General features: G+C 43.8%; 1 protein-coding gene across 1 annotated transcript in view; it reads right to left on the bottom strand.

Moving 5' to 3' along the window:
• The window catches only part of NLK (nemo like kinase), a 147,513-nt gene that overhangs the window by 3,408 nt on the left and 130,994 nt on the right, over positions 1-13,111 (bottom strand). The window contains exons 8-10 of the mRNA XM_055131283.1: positions 12,146-12,232; positions 4,744-4,942; positions 3,154-3,247 (exon numbers count right to left, since the gene is read on the bottom strand). Coding sequence (XP_054987258.1) covers positions 3,154-3,247; positions 4,744-4,942; positions 12,146-12,232 — 380 coding nt within the window. The remainder of the gene's footprint in view (positions 1-3,153; positions 3,248-4,743; positions 4,943-12,145; positions 12,233-13,111) is intronic.

Genomic DNA, 13,111 nt, shown 5'->3' on the forward strand with positions numbered 1-13,111 from the left:
TGTCTAATGTTGTCAACTAGATTATAAACTTGTGTGTAACAACTGTTTTCCCAAGATCCAAGATACTGAATGATTTGTATCTGAAAGGCATCAAAACACCTGATTGGCATTTTAGTTTGGAATTTCCAGCATCCCAACTTGGAATGTGTAATTCCTTCTTTCACTGCATAGGAGGGATCCCTCTTCTCACTCATATTTCTTAAATAAAAAAATTGTGGGGGGGGGTTGGTTTGGGCTATATCTGGCTGTGATGAGGGTCTACTTCTGGCTCTATGCTCTGGGGTTACTTCTGGACTTCTGGTGATGTTAGGGGGACTATATGCAATGTTGGGGACTGAACCTAGGTCGGCCACATGCATGGCAAACACTTATCCCCTGTATTTTCTGTCTATTTCTAAATAAAACAATTTTACTGCACACACACACACAAACATACACATCACCTACATGATGTAGGGTGAGGGGCTGTGTGTTATTACTGATTTTTTTTTTTTTTTTGCTTTTTGGGTCACACCCAGTGATGCTCAGGCTGACTCCTGGCTCTGCACTCAGGAATCACTCCTGGCGGTGCTCGGGGACCACATGGGATGCTGGGAATCGAACCGAGTTGGCTGCATGCAAGGCAAATGCCCTACCCACTGTACTATTGCTCCAGCCACATGGTTTTTGTTTTTCTTTTTTTTTGCTTTTTGGGTCACACCCGGCGATGCTCAGGGCTGATTCCTGGTGTTACTGATTCTTAAGGGGGAAATGAAAAACAATTTTATTACTTAGAATATTTTTGGTCAAACCCAATGGAACAAGGGTTGCTCCTGGTTCTCATTCTTGGTGAAACATATGTTGCTGGGGCTGAAACCCAGGTTTCCCACATGCAAAGCCAGTGCTCCAGTTCTTTGAGCCATCGCCTTTACTCCCAAACAAACAAAAAACATAAGTCCTAGGGAAGTAAAAATGCAATCTAATACCTTCTTTCTACAGAAGATATACATAGAAGAAATAAAAATCACTGAGTTGTTGAATTCTGAATAAGACCGTTCACAGTGGTTCAATAGATTCAATCAACTTATTAAGTAAAGTCAGTTTTTATCATTATGTGGGGGGATGCAGCTGGGCCACACCCATCAGTGCTCAGGGGACCATGTGCACTGCCTGGGATGGAACAGGGGATTGGCTCCACTGAAGGCAATGTACTATCACTCTGGCCCATCAAACCCAATTAGATTGTAAGGGAGGGGAAGGAAGTGAAGCAGGGAGATGAGAAAAGATGGAGAAGGACAAAGGAAGGATGTGGTTGTCCTGCTTTGTGGTACCAGAGCCAGACTCTACCGATTCACATTTGTCCTTTGCCATCGAGCATGCTGCTGGCCTCTGTCAACAGAGGGCGCTCTGAGGCCCTAGCACTGGCCCCAGCACTAGCAACTTCTCTTCCTGGTTTTCCTGAGGGATTTCTTTGAAATGGAAGGTCCACCTTTGGTTTAACAAGTTTCTGGTAAATTTCTCTGTAACTCAGCAGGATTCTGATGGCCCAACCCCTCCTCCACCTTCTTGCACGCTTCTTCACCACCCTCAAGCTGTTCTGGGGGTGGCCATGTCCTCTCTAAAGAGTTCCAAATTCTTCGGCAGTAGAGAGGCCTCCTGTAATTTTTTTCTTCTACTTTAAATTTTTATTTATTTTTGGTTTTGGGGTCACACCCGACAATGCTCGGGGGTTACTCATGGTGGTACTCAGGGGACCATATGGGATTTGGGGATTGAACCTAGATTCACCACGTGCAATGTCAATGCCCTACCCACTGTACTGTCTCTAGCCCCTTTTCCTCCTAAAAAAATTAAAACAGGGGCTGGAGCGATAGCACAGCGGGTAGGGCGTTTGCCTTGCACACGGCCAACCCAGGTTCGATTCCCAGCATCCCATATGGTCCCCTGAGCACTGCCAGGAGTAATTCCTGAGTGCAGAGCCAGGAGTAACCCCTGTGCATCGCCGGGTGTGACCCAAAAAGAAAAAAAAAATTAAAAACAACAACAACAAAAAACAACCCAAAAAACCAAAACTGAATCACGATGATATAATTTCTTATAAATGCTCCCTGTTCATGCCCCTCTGTCTGGAAGAAATACTTGAAATTGATATTTCAGGACCCTTGAGATTTCTTATACCTTTGAGTAGCTAACCATCTTTTCCATTTTTTGTTCTGTTTTTCTTTGGGTGGGGGGAGCGAGGCACACTCAGTTGTTCTCAGAACTTATTCCTGGCTCTATACGCAGGGATCACTCCTGGCAGTGCTGGGGGCCTCATTCATGCGAGGCAAGTGATCTGCGGCTGAGCTACATCCCTGGCCCAGTTAATGCTTCTTGTTACTAAGTGTTCCCTGTTCAAATTACTTTCTCCTGTCTGGAACTTAACTGGTACAAGAAGTCGGGGAAATAGAGATTAAGAAGGAAAGGACAAAGAGATAAAGAGAATGAGGTCTGCTAGGTGCCAGAGTAGGTTTCTAGCTCTCATACAATAAAAGCCTATTGTCTGCTCTAAAGAGGCCACACCAGCAACCCTGCTGTGATAAATACTTTCCTGGCGGGCAGTTACTAGGTGGTGGGGGGTGAAGGGACCTACATGACCTCATCAAATCCAGAAGCTGCCACACGCATTCATGCACAGGACCAGCCAGCACATGACTGCTGCAGAAACCACTGCTATAGACACCGCCAGGAATGAGTGTCCGTGGAATGAATTTATTTTGACCACAGCCAGAATTCATAATAAAAACCTTCATTTGGATGTTTTCTATTTTTTTTTGAGGGGGGAGCGGGTAGAGGGGGAATGACACAGTGATGCTCAGGGGGCCATAGCAGGTGCCAGGTATCAATTTTAAGTTGGCCGCTTGCCAACCTGAAAATCCAGGCCCTGGATTTTCTTTCCTATTCTGGTGTTCTGGGTCACACCTGGTGGTGCTGAGGGACCATCTGTGGTACTAGGGATTCAACCAAGGGTTGGGTGCGTGCAAGGCAAGTGCCTTACTCATCATACTATCTCTCTGGCCTCTCTGTTATTTAATCTAAAGAAAAGTATGCTGAACAACAAATTACAATGGCATGCTTTTACTTCATCCCCCACCACCTAGAACAAGAAACTTAGAACTACAGGCAGATAGTTACCTAATAAAGCTCTTAAAAGCAGCAGACTGAGGGTTGATGCAGAGAGGCACTCTGTTTCCTTTCTGCTGTTCCAAAATGAACTGGTGAATAATTTCTGTGGAGAAAACAAACATATTACACCCCATTGAAGGCTTGGAAGCAATGATGCGTCAGCTACTTCCAGCATTTCCTACTGACAGGATCGCTAAAGCTCCTTCCTCTCTCTCCCTCTCCCCCTCGTCCCCCTCCCCGTGCCCCTCCCGGGCTGAATCCGGCAGCATTTTCCAGCAACCAAAATAACAGGTGCTGCTAAACACCGGCAAAGCCCCTATAGCAGCGTGCTTGGGCTGGAACACACCCAAGTATGTATCACTGTATCACTGCTCATGGATTTGCTCGGGCGGGCACCAGTAACATCTCCATTGTGAGACTAGTTGTTGCTGTTTTTGGCATATTGAATACGCCACGGGTAGCTTGCCAGGCTCTGCCGTGCGGGCGAGATACTCTTGGTAGCTTGCCGGGTTTTCCAAGAGGGGCGGAGGAATTGAACCCGGGTTGGCTGCGTGCAAGGGAACCGCCCAACCCACTGTGCTATTGCTCCAGCCTGCCCAAGTATAAAAAATGTTGATGATTTTGAGCACTTCACAGGGCCGGCATTATGAACAAACTCATCTAAATTGCTGCTAACTATTGCATTTTTGAAAGTCACTTAAAAACCTCAATTGGTGTGCAGGGACACAGTTTTGGGTAGGATACTTTGGGAACCACTTTCTTTCTAAAATGTCCTAGAGCTGACTGAATCAGAACTTTTTTTTTTTGCTTTTTGGGTCACACCTGGTGATGCACAGCAGTCACTCCTGGTTCATGCACTCAGGAACCACCCCTGGCGGTGCTCAAGGGACCATATGGGATGCTGGGATTCGAACGAGGGTCGGCTGCGTGCAAGGCAAATGCCCTACCCGCTGTGCTATCGCTCCAGCCCTGATCAGAACTTTGAATGTCATTATCTCCCACCCTACCTTCACACCAAAAGTAAATTTTACAAGTAGACTATGATAAATTTCTTCTCTTAAAATCATCCAAGAACTGATTCCCTCAGTGGATATTCATCCATTTGAAAACTTTACATGTTATATAAAAAAGAAATCCATAAAGTTTCATCCAATGAAATCACACAAAGTGAATACAACATTAAGTACATGCTGGCTAACTCACTAAGTCAGCCTTGAAAATAAACACAAAATATTCATGCTTGACATTCTCCTAAATAAATGTTTTTTATAACAGAGATCTCTGGGCATATTTACTCTGAGCAAAGAGTTCAATGTGCAATGTTGTAAAATATTCAGGGTAAGAAATTCATGGCCGGGGCTGGAGCGATAGCACAGCGTTTGCCTTGCACATGGCTGACCCAGGTTCGAATCCCAGCATCCCATATGGTCCCCTGAGCACGGCCAGGGTAATTCCTGAGTGCAGAGCCAGGAGTAACCCCTGTGCATCGCCAGGTGTGACCCAAAAAGAAAAAAATAAAAAATAAATAAATTCATGGCCAAACAATGAAAAAATATTATTAGGCATCCTGCTTGGCCAAAGATTCAAACAGACACTTACCTTTAACCTGTCGAACAGAACTGAGGTTCTTCTCAAAAGTATCGTCGAATTTGGGATTGGTGATGGGCTCAAAGTCACTGGTATAAACTCTTCCAGTAGAGGTGGAAAAGCAACATTTACACATACACGTGTGGTATCGGAGTCGCCCTTCATCTAGGTAAGGGTGAGCTAAGGCATCCTTAGCGGATATTCTTTTGGACTGAAATAAAATGTAGAGACCAGCACATCAATATTACAGATAAACACGACACTCCAAACAGGCACTTTCAGAATACACAGTAATTACATGGTTTATTTCTGGCTCCTGGTGGGGCTTGAGGGACAATATGGGGTACTGGAATTGAACTTGGGTCAGCTGCGTGCAATGCAAGCATCTGATCTGCTCAACTATCGCTCCAGCCCCAACACAGTAACTTGCTTAACACAGCTTCTATTTATCTTCTGGCATAGCCCAGGTAAAGAGAAAACCTAATTTGGTATGACAAACTATTATTGTAAACCATCATAATCCACCACAGAGCACTTAGCAGAGACTTCCTGCCATGGTCCTGAAAAGCTCCCATCTTAAAATAGATGTATAGAGGGGGGGCAAAACACACACACAACAAATATGTCATTTAAATGTGTAATGCTTTAAAAGGGATATATTTAGATTTTAAGTAACAGGTTATATTCTCTAAATAGGTTCCAGCATTAAGAAGAGTTGCAACCACTGGGGCAATTTTATAAAGCTGCTTCAAAGTCTCATTCTCTTGGATTGCCAAGCCAATGTCGGGTAAAAGCCTGAGCGCTGCTAGAATTAGGTAGCAGATAATGGTCTGAATGCTGTGTTTTGATATCCAGCTCAGTTTAAGTATCAGCAGCCTGTGGTTTTTTGGCACTTCAGATCAGAGTACTTACTGCACTAGTTTCAGGTTTACATAAACCATAAACTTTTGGACTCATTTCTCCATTGGAGGTTTTGAGAAAGGAAAGACATATTTGAAAGGATTTTAGGATATGCTCTATAGGGAGAACACAGCAAAACTGACATCTGGCTCCATATGACACAATTGAAAAAAAAAGAAAAAAGAAAAGACCATTTTGCACTGAAATATAACCGGTCCTCTTTACGCATTCTGGTCCATCAAATAACAAACATTTAGGTATTTCCCATACACTTGGATGCCACAGAAACTGCTTTGTCTCTGACTGTTATCTTTGTTCAAGTTAAAAGGCTGCCCATGACCATGACCTGACCTTTCAGGATACATCATCACAGAAGAAAGCTGCAGTTTGTTCACCGTAAACAGACACATGTAAGCTTCACAACTTTGTTTTTGTTCCTCTCGCTGCTCATGTTTTGCATCTGGTGATCCAGTTCTCTGGTCAAATTCACCAGTACTCTTGGCAAACAAACCATTTGGGTGGTTGTTTTTGCAGAGTGGGGGAGGGGCTCACACCTGGCGGTGTTGGGGAGCACCCCTGGCTCTGTGTTCAGTGGTGCTTGGGAGACCAGGCAGAACCAGGTTTGAACCTGGGTCTACCCATTGAAGCCTGTGCTCAGCTTGTTGGGCCATCTCTCTGGCTGACAATTACACAATTTTCTTCTCCCCCTTCCTAAATGAGTCCAATTCTTTTTTTTTTTTTTTTTTTTTGCTTTTTGGGTCACAACCCAGCGATGCTCAGGGGTTACTCCTGGCTTTACACTCAGGAATTACTCCTGGCAGTGCTTGGGGGACCATATGGGATGCCGGGGATCGAACCCGGGTCGGCTGCGTGCAAGGCAAACGCCCTACCCGCTGTGCTATCGCTCCGGCCCCCAATGAGTCCAATTCTTTCTGCTGTCAGTGAACCTTTTCCTAGCCCAGGGCTTCCTGAGTCCTCAGCTGCCGTTCCTCTGGCGGCACTGCTCAGTTCCACGTGCAGGACCGAGCACTGGCTTCTGCACGCCACATCTGTTCCTGGCCAAATCTATTTCTGATAGAGCAGGGTCAATTGTGTCCACATGGATGACAACAGTCACTGAATTTGGCTTTGATTTTAACATATGACCATGAAGTCATTTGCCAGGTGGCAGATGTCAGAAAAATTGGGTCCTCATTAACTGCCACCAGCATCTGGAATCTGGTTTTCCTATTAGTGTTTTGGTTTCCTTGTGGCTTCTTTCCTGAAATTTGAGAACTCAAGGCTAAAAGATTTTGGTGTTTTCCCAGCTACTCAAGGTATGCTCTGCATCTATTTGTTCCGTGTGCACCACTAGAGGAGCTTCTAAAAGGTGTCTTTGTTCAGAGAGGCCTTTGAACAGAAGAGAAAGCATGTGATGATCAACTTTCATTTCTCTAAATAAATCAGTGTCTATTGAGGAATTTTGAAACAAGGCTTAAGAAAGGAGATGGTCATTCTGTAAGGGGTATGGACACTGAAAAAAGGCCACATTCAAGTAGAAATTGCAAACTTTCTTAGATTTTTCAATGATGTCCTTTTGAAGCAAGAATGGTATTAATTACATCCTATGTATCTTTTTTTTTTCTTTTCTTAAATTTAAATTGGGGGGGGGGGTGAGGACATACTTGGTTGTACTCAGAGGCTGGCTCTGGGGAATCCCAAGGGTGACGTACCTTGGGGGAACTGTTCTGTGCCAGACACCAAACCCAGGACTTTCACATGCAAAGCAACTGCTCCAGCCCCTAACATATCTCTGCTCCATCTTCCTTTCTCTGTCTTTGGCGATCCCCAGGTGATCAGGGCTTAATCCCACTAACTCCTGACTTTGTGCTCAGGGATCACTCCTGCCGGGGCTTGGGGACCATATGGGTTGCTGGAGACTGAATGAGGTTAGCTGTATACAAACCAAGCGACTTGGCCACACCATATATGGTCCCCTGTGACCTTCCAGGAGAGACCCCTGATCACAGAGTTAAGATTACACTCTTGGTCTTGTCATTAAGATAAAAAAAATATTTTTCACTGAAAAAAAAAAAAGTACGTTTTTTTGGTTTTGGGGCCACACCCAGCAATGCTAAGTGGTCACTCCTGGCTCTGTGCTCAGAAATTACTCCTGCTGGTGCTCAGGGACCATAAGGAGTGCCAGGGATTGAATCTGGGTCAGCTGTGTGCAAGGCAGACGCCCTGCCCGCTGTACTATTTCTCTGGACTTTTAAGAGTTTTTAAATATCATTATTATTTCTGGGTCACACCCGGTGGTGCTCAGGGCTTAGTTCTGGCTCTGTCTGTATTCAGGTATCACTTTTGGCAGGGCGTGGGGGACCCTATGTGGTGCTGCAGATCAAATGTGAATCAGCCACATGCAAGGCAAGTTATACACTGTATTACCTCTCTAGCCCATTAACTTTAAATTTAAGATAAAAATCTATGTACATTCCTATGGAAGATGGCTTTAGAAAACTCAATTGAGGTAATTATTTAAAAATTTTGAAAACCATCTTTTTCTTCCTGATTACAAGTCATTTATATAAAAATAATACCAGCACACTATTCTAGTTCATACAGCTTTTAGGTCTTTGCTCTTACAAAAAGCAAGATTTATTATACATACATAATATAATAAATATTCTATTATTTATTATACCACACCTGACAACTCTCAGGGATCACTCCTGGCAGGGCCTGGGGTACCATATGTGGTGCTGGGGATCAAACCCCGTCAGAAGCATGCAAAACAAGTCCCCTATCTGCTGTGCTAGTGCTTCTGGTCTAGTATGATTGTTTTAAACTTGATTCCCCCCACTTATTTATTTTCTAGCCAGGCTAATATTAAACTTTAAGCGTATGAAATTGCAAAATTAATGTGTTCCACTAAATTGGATGAATGACATTAGGTAGTACGTTTCTAAAAAAACCCTAGTATTTATAAAGCACAGATTATAATAATTTAATGTGTCCTCTTATATTTTTATTTATTGATTTTGGTTTTGTTTTTGCAAGGGGGGGCACACTTCATGAGGGCCTGATACAATCTCCTGAATTCAAATTCAGTTAACATTAAGAATTTATCAATATCAATTTGAATTAATAGAAAGACTTTGGTGGGGCTGGAGAGATAGTACAGTGGGTAGGATGCTTGCCTTGCATGTGGCTGACCAAGGTTCAGTTCCTAGTGTCCCATGTGGTCCTCTGAGCATACTGGGAGTGATCCCTAAGCACAGAGCCAGGAGTAAGTGCTGAGCAGTCAGGTGTGGACCAAAAGCAAAACAAAACATATCTTTGGATATCTATACAGTTTTCATTAATTAATTAATTAATTAATTTATTTAGGGGGGTGAGGGAAGCTGTGCTCAGGGCTTACTTCTGGCTCTGGGCTTGGGGATCACATCTTGGCAGGGCTCTGCAGCCCATATATGGTGCTAGGGATTGAGCCTGGGCTGGTTGTTCCAGGTGTGCCTTACCTGTTGTACTATTTCTCCAGCCCCAGGGTTTGTTTACAAGGCCACAACTGAGCAGAAGTTGGGGTTCAGTATCAGCAATATGTGGAGGACCATGTGGCACTAGGAATTGAATCTAGGCCTTCCACCTGGAAAGCATGCATCTAGCCTGTTTAACTATCTCTCCACTCTGGGAAATGTGTGTGTGTGTGTGTGTGTGTGTGTGTATGTGTGTGTGTGTGTGTGTGTGTACATATATATGTATATATATGAGTTTGCTCCTGAATCTGTGCTCAAGAATTAATCCTGGTGGGGGGCCGGAGTGATAGCACAGCAGGTAGGGCGTTTGCCTTGCACATGGCCGACCTGAGTTCAACCCTCGGCATCCCATATGGTACCCCAAGCACCGCCAGGAGTAATTCCTGAGTGCAGAGCCAGAAGTAACCCCTGAGCAACGCTGGGTGTGACCAAAACAGAAAAAAAAAAAAAAGAATCCTGGTGGTGTTCAGGGGATCATATGTGATGCCAGGGATTGAACCTGGATCAGCCTCATGCAAGGCAAGTGCCCTAGCTGCGGTACTATCTCTCTGGGTCCTGGGTAATATAATTTTAACACTGGCTTTTGCATGTAACCTTATTTCTTATGAACATATTACAAAGGGATGGTAAGATGGATCAAAGGGCTGGAGCATATGCTTTGCATGTAGGAGGCCCTAGTTTGATCTCTGGAGTCACAGGGTCACTGCACCAGGAAGTGCCCCCAAACACTGAACCAGGAGTAACCCCCAAGGACTACAGGTGTGCCCCCCATGCCCCCAAGACAAAAACAAAACAAAAAAGGAAAAAACAACTGGGTGGGGCCTGGGAGATAACTCAAAGGGCTGCCGTGCATGCCTTGCACATGGAGGTCCAGAGTTAGGTCCCCAGTATGACATCGTCCCAAGTACTACCCATGTAGCTCTGGTGGCTCTTAGCACAGCTGGCTGAGGGGTGGCACATCACAGAAAGCCTGTGCACTGAAGCTGCAGGCCCACACAGCGAGTCCAAGTAACATACCTCCAGGAATGGCTCATTTGGTTCCCTGCCTTGAAATACTGCCTGAGAGTTACCTTCCAACCCCTCAGCCCCCACCAGAAAAGTGAAACTAGTGGGGCTGGAGTGATAGTACAGTGGGTAGGGCGTTTGCCTTGCATGTGGACAACCTGGGCTTGATTCCCAGCATCCCATATGGTCCCCTGAGTACCGCCAGAAGTAATTCCTGAGTGCAAAGCCAGGAGTAACCCCTGTGCATTGCCGGGTATGACCCAAAAAGAAAAAAAAAAAAAGTGAAACTAGTATTACTTAGGGCTGGGAGATAGCACAAAGGGCTGCAGTATATGCCCCAGCGTGCATAAGGCCCTGAGGATATGCCTGGCACATATATGGCTTCGTGGCAACACTTGTTCCCTGAGTACCACCAGGGCAGAGCCGGTTAAGTACAGCCAGAGTGGTCCTCAAGACTCCCTGAATTTAGTCATATAAATATATAATTCAAAATATTACTTATTGAGTGGGACTGGAGTGACAGCACAGCAGATAAGGCATTTATCTGGTGTTCATCACCAGATGAATGGTGTTCCTCAATTTGATGAACAACGGGATGACAGTGTTACAGTGCTATTTTGGGACCACAGAGGTAGCAATCCAAGGGCAGGTTGGAATTCTGTGAACTGGAGCGATAGCACAGCGGGTAGGGAGTTTGCCTTGCACGCAGTCGACCCAGGTTCAATTCCTTCGTCCCTCTCGGAGAGCCCAGCAAGCTATTGAGAGCATCCTGCCCACATGGCAGAGCCTGGCAAGCTACCCGTTGTGTATTCGATATGCTAAAATAGTACCAACAAGTCTAACAATGGAGATGTTCCTGGTGCCTGCTCGAGCAAATCGATGAACAATGGGACAACAGTGCTACAGTGCTACTTATTGAGCAGGGATGGTCTAATGGTAGACAACATGGCTAATAGATGAGAGGACCATGACAAATAGTAAAATTAAAAAAAAAAGTTTTTCAAGCCACACCTGGTAATGCTTGGTGGTTACTCCCTGCAATACTGGGTGGGGGGCAGCGGAGACAGAGGGTGCTGGAGATTTAGCCCAGGGATCCCACATGCACAGCATGTGCTCAAGCCCTTTCAGCCATTTCCCTTGCCTCCAATATGGATCTGAAATCATGAGTGACTTTATGTTTTTCTTAAAATTATTTTTATCTATTTATTTTAGACTTCCTGTTTTCTCATCGTGAATAGACTGATGTTAAATAAAAGAATTGTTATCCTATGTACCCCACTCTCCCATTTAAATACCTGATGTCCTTGTACTATGAGCATATATAATTTTATTTTCTGAAAGCTTCCATTTTTGAGTCTTCTTTGACAAACTATTGGCAGAGAGTAAATAATAAATATTCTTTGGATAAATGAATAAATGAAGAGCTGCACTTTGTCCCAGAAGAATCCAGTCTATAAATGGCATTTGGAAAAGCTATCATTTCAACAACCCAAAATAAACATTTCCTTATGCAATATAATGGGCAACTTCAAGTAATGTGAATTTTCTCCTTCCAATTTAACTTGGTGTCAAACTCTTCTGACAAATAAGGATGGAAGAATTCTTCTCTTTTTTTTTTTTTTGGATTTGGGGCCACACCTGGTGATGCCCAGAGGTTTGCACTTAGGATAACGCTGACAAAGTTCAGGGACCATATGGGATGCCAGGGATCGAATTAGGGTTGGCAGCACTCAAGGCAAGCACCTTGTCTGCTATACTATCTCCCCGCCCAAGAATGATATAATTCTTTACTTCTCTTTACCTGGACTATTTCTTTTATGTTCATAATAAAGATTCAGTGTGATGAATGAGCATGATTCTTGTGAAATGAGGGAAGTTAAGTTCATCTTTTGAAGAGTTATTGTTTAAACACTATCCATCTATTCAGAGTCAGGATGTTTTACTTAGGATGCATGTACTTTTAATTCATTAGAAGGAAAACAAACACGACTTACTGGATCAAAGACCAACATCCTGCAAAGGAGATGAACAGCTTCATGTGTAGCCTGGCTAGACAGGGTGTAAAGTACAGGAAGAGATGGCTGTGAGGAAAACAAAAAAATTCAAACATATGAGTCTTTATGTAAGTAGTTGTGGCAGGCAGCCAATTTATGACAAGTATTCGTTCAAAAGATATGTGCATAAAAGCCTAAACTCAAGTATTCCCCTCATTAACCAATCTTCAAAAGTAACAGCAGTCCTTCATTTCAATAGAATATTTTCTATTGCATGATACCAACTATAGGTCAAGGTACAATACAGCCTACCAAAAAAATAAAAGCTAATTCTATAAATAGACCTTCTGTTAGCTTATACTGTAAAATAAGGAAGTCCAAACATATCAAGGGATTGGAGGGAAAAAAAGCAAAGCATTGGCCACACGCAAAATTAAACATGTTTAACTGTGCAAAGTAAAAAACGTGCATACAGCAAAATTAGAGAAGGTGCTAAAACAATAGTACTAAAAGGACTATTGGACATTAAGGCATGTACATAATCTTCTAAGAAAATATGCCACAGCTTTTGCTGTTTCCACCTCAATTGCCTTTAGCAGAGATTTCTCACTCCTTCAGAAGTGGCAGGCATATTCACATAACCATAACTAACTGCTTGCTCTCTGGCAGGGAAATGGCTCTGATGAGCCCGAGAAGCCACAGAGCTTAGAAGGCTTCTAGTTCACTGCCTGATGGCATCACTGCTCTATGTCACACAAGCATCACTGACGGTTTACTTATGTCTTGATCATAGCCTCAGAATCCTGCAGTGACATGTATTATTATCAGGTGTTTTACATATTTTTTTTCCTAACAAAGCCATGTAGCACCAGCATGCACATGTGAGGCCCTGAGGTCCTGGCATCACCACCCCCACCTCCCAATCAACTGATTATTGGCATTCTTTTTCTTTCCCTGTTTTTTTTT

The sequence above is a fragment of the Sorex araneus genome, chromosome 3 (genome assembly GCF_027595985.1).
Source record: "Sorex araneus isolate mSorAra2 chromosome 3, mSorAra2.pri, whole genome shotgun sequence".
Classification (NCBI taxonomy): domain Eukaryota; kingdom Metazoa; phylum Chordata; class Mammalia; order Eulipotyphla; family Soricidae; genus Sorex; species Sorex araneus.